The sequence below is a fragment of the Myotis davidii genome, unplaced genomic scaffold, assembly GCF_000327345.1.
Source record: "Myotis davidii unplaced genomic scaffold, ASM32734v1 scaffold875, whole genome shotgun sequence".
In the NCBI taxonomy this organism is placed as follows: Eukaryota; Metazoa; Chordata; class Mammalia; order Chiroptera; family Vespertilionidae; genus Myotis; species Myotis davidii.
Genome location: NW_006286244.1, coordinates 1,152,919 through 1,154,315, shown reverse-complemented (window position 1 = coordinate 1,154,315; position 1,397 = coordinate 1,152,919). Strand labels below are relative to the sequence as shown.

The window sequence follows — 1,397 nt, the reverse complement described above, 5'->3', positions numbered from 1 at the left end:
TTTTTTTTTTTTTTGGAAAATCTGCACCAATGAAAATGAACAGGAGTCTTTTATTTTTAGCCCTTGCCCGAGGATAGGTTTATTGATTTTAGAAAGAGGGAAGGAGAGAGACAGACAGACAGGCATTGATGTGAAACATCGATCATCGATTAGTTGCCTCCCCGGTGTCCCCTGACTGGGTCACTATTTTTCACTAATGTCTACACAAATATATAAAGTATTTCAGTACAGAGCTTGGGAAAGCACGCCATGTATTCTCTAAATTGTCCATGGTCAAGGAAATAACCACAATAAACAATTATTTAAGAAATAAATTAAGTTTCTTTTTAATTTCTTTCAACAACAAGGGTTACTTGAACTATGTAGACATGAGGGTGACCCATACATTGCCTTGGGCAAAACGTTAAAATCAGAGTCAACATGACATACATGGCCTGAAACATGTGCATAAGGTGTGTGCTCGTGCCCATAGGGATCTCTACAATATTGAAATCTATTTTTTGCTTAATTCCGTCCGTTTTTTTGGAGTATTCCTCACTTTCTATTTAACTACGTCTTTGTTGCCCTCAGGAAGTTACAGACATTGGATCTGAGGGACAGGCCACGGTGATCCAGCAGCTGGAGCAGACCATTGAGGATCTGAGGACCAAAATAGCTGAACTGGAGAAGCAGTGCCCTGTCATGGACGCGGAGGTGGCCGGCGGCCGTCTCGGGGTTCGGAACGGAGAGGCACCCTCGGACGATGTCTGTCTTGCCGCTCTCAGGTTAGGAGAAGAGCGTGGCCGGCACCAGAGGATTTTACAGGCCAGGTCCATCCACACGTCCCCGACGGAGGAGGAGGGCGGGCCACCCACGCGGCCTCCTGCCACCACACTGCCAGAGGGCCCCTCACCGTCCGGACCTCAGACAAAATTCTGCTCAGAGATTTCTCTGCTGGTGTCTCCAAGGCAAATAGTGCAGCTGGATGTCCATCAGCCGGTGCAGCCTCCACCGCCTCCACCCCTGCCCTGGGCTGAGGGTCAAGGCCAGGCCAGGCCACAGTCTTCCCAGCCTCCTCTTCAGACTGAGTCGGACACCAGCCAGGAGCAGTCTGTGGCATCGCCCTCCGGACACAGCCTTGGCGTCCCACCCCCACCACCTCTGCCTTGCACAGTGTCTTCCGGCTCCACCTTTGGGGTGGGCGCGGGGGCTCCCTCCCCTCCCCCACCCAGTACACCTCCTTCTATGCCTAGTACGCAAATGCTGCCGCCCCCTCCCCCACCTTTGCCTGGTGAAGAAATACCTCCTCCCCCTCCTCTTCCTGGAGTGGGAATACCCCCTCCCCCTCCTCTTCCTGGGGTGGGAATACCCCCTCCCCCACCTCTTCCTGGGGTGGGAATACCCCCTCCCCCTCCTCT

At 52.7% G+C, this 1,397-nt stretch overlaps 1 protein-coding gene across 1 annotated transcript in view; it reads left to right on the top strand.

The window, feature by feature from the left end:
- FMN2 (formin 2) overlaps positions 1-1,397 on the top strand; it is a 99,581-nt gene that overhangs the window by 1,972 nt on the left and 96,212 nt on the right. Inside the window, exon 2 of the mRNA XM_006757663.2 lies at positions 571-1,397. This exon is cut by the window's right edge and continues 570 nt beyond it. Coding sequence (XP_006757726.1) covers positions 571-1,397 — 827 coding nt within the window. The remainder of the gene's footprint in view (positions 1-570) is intronic.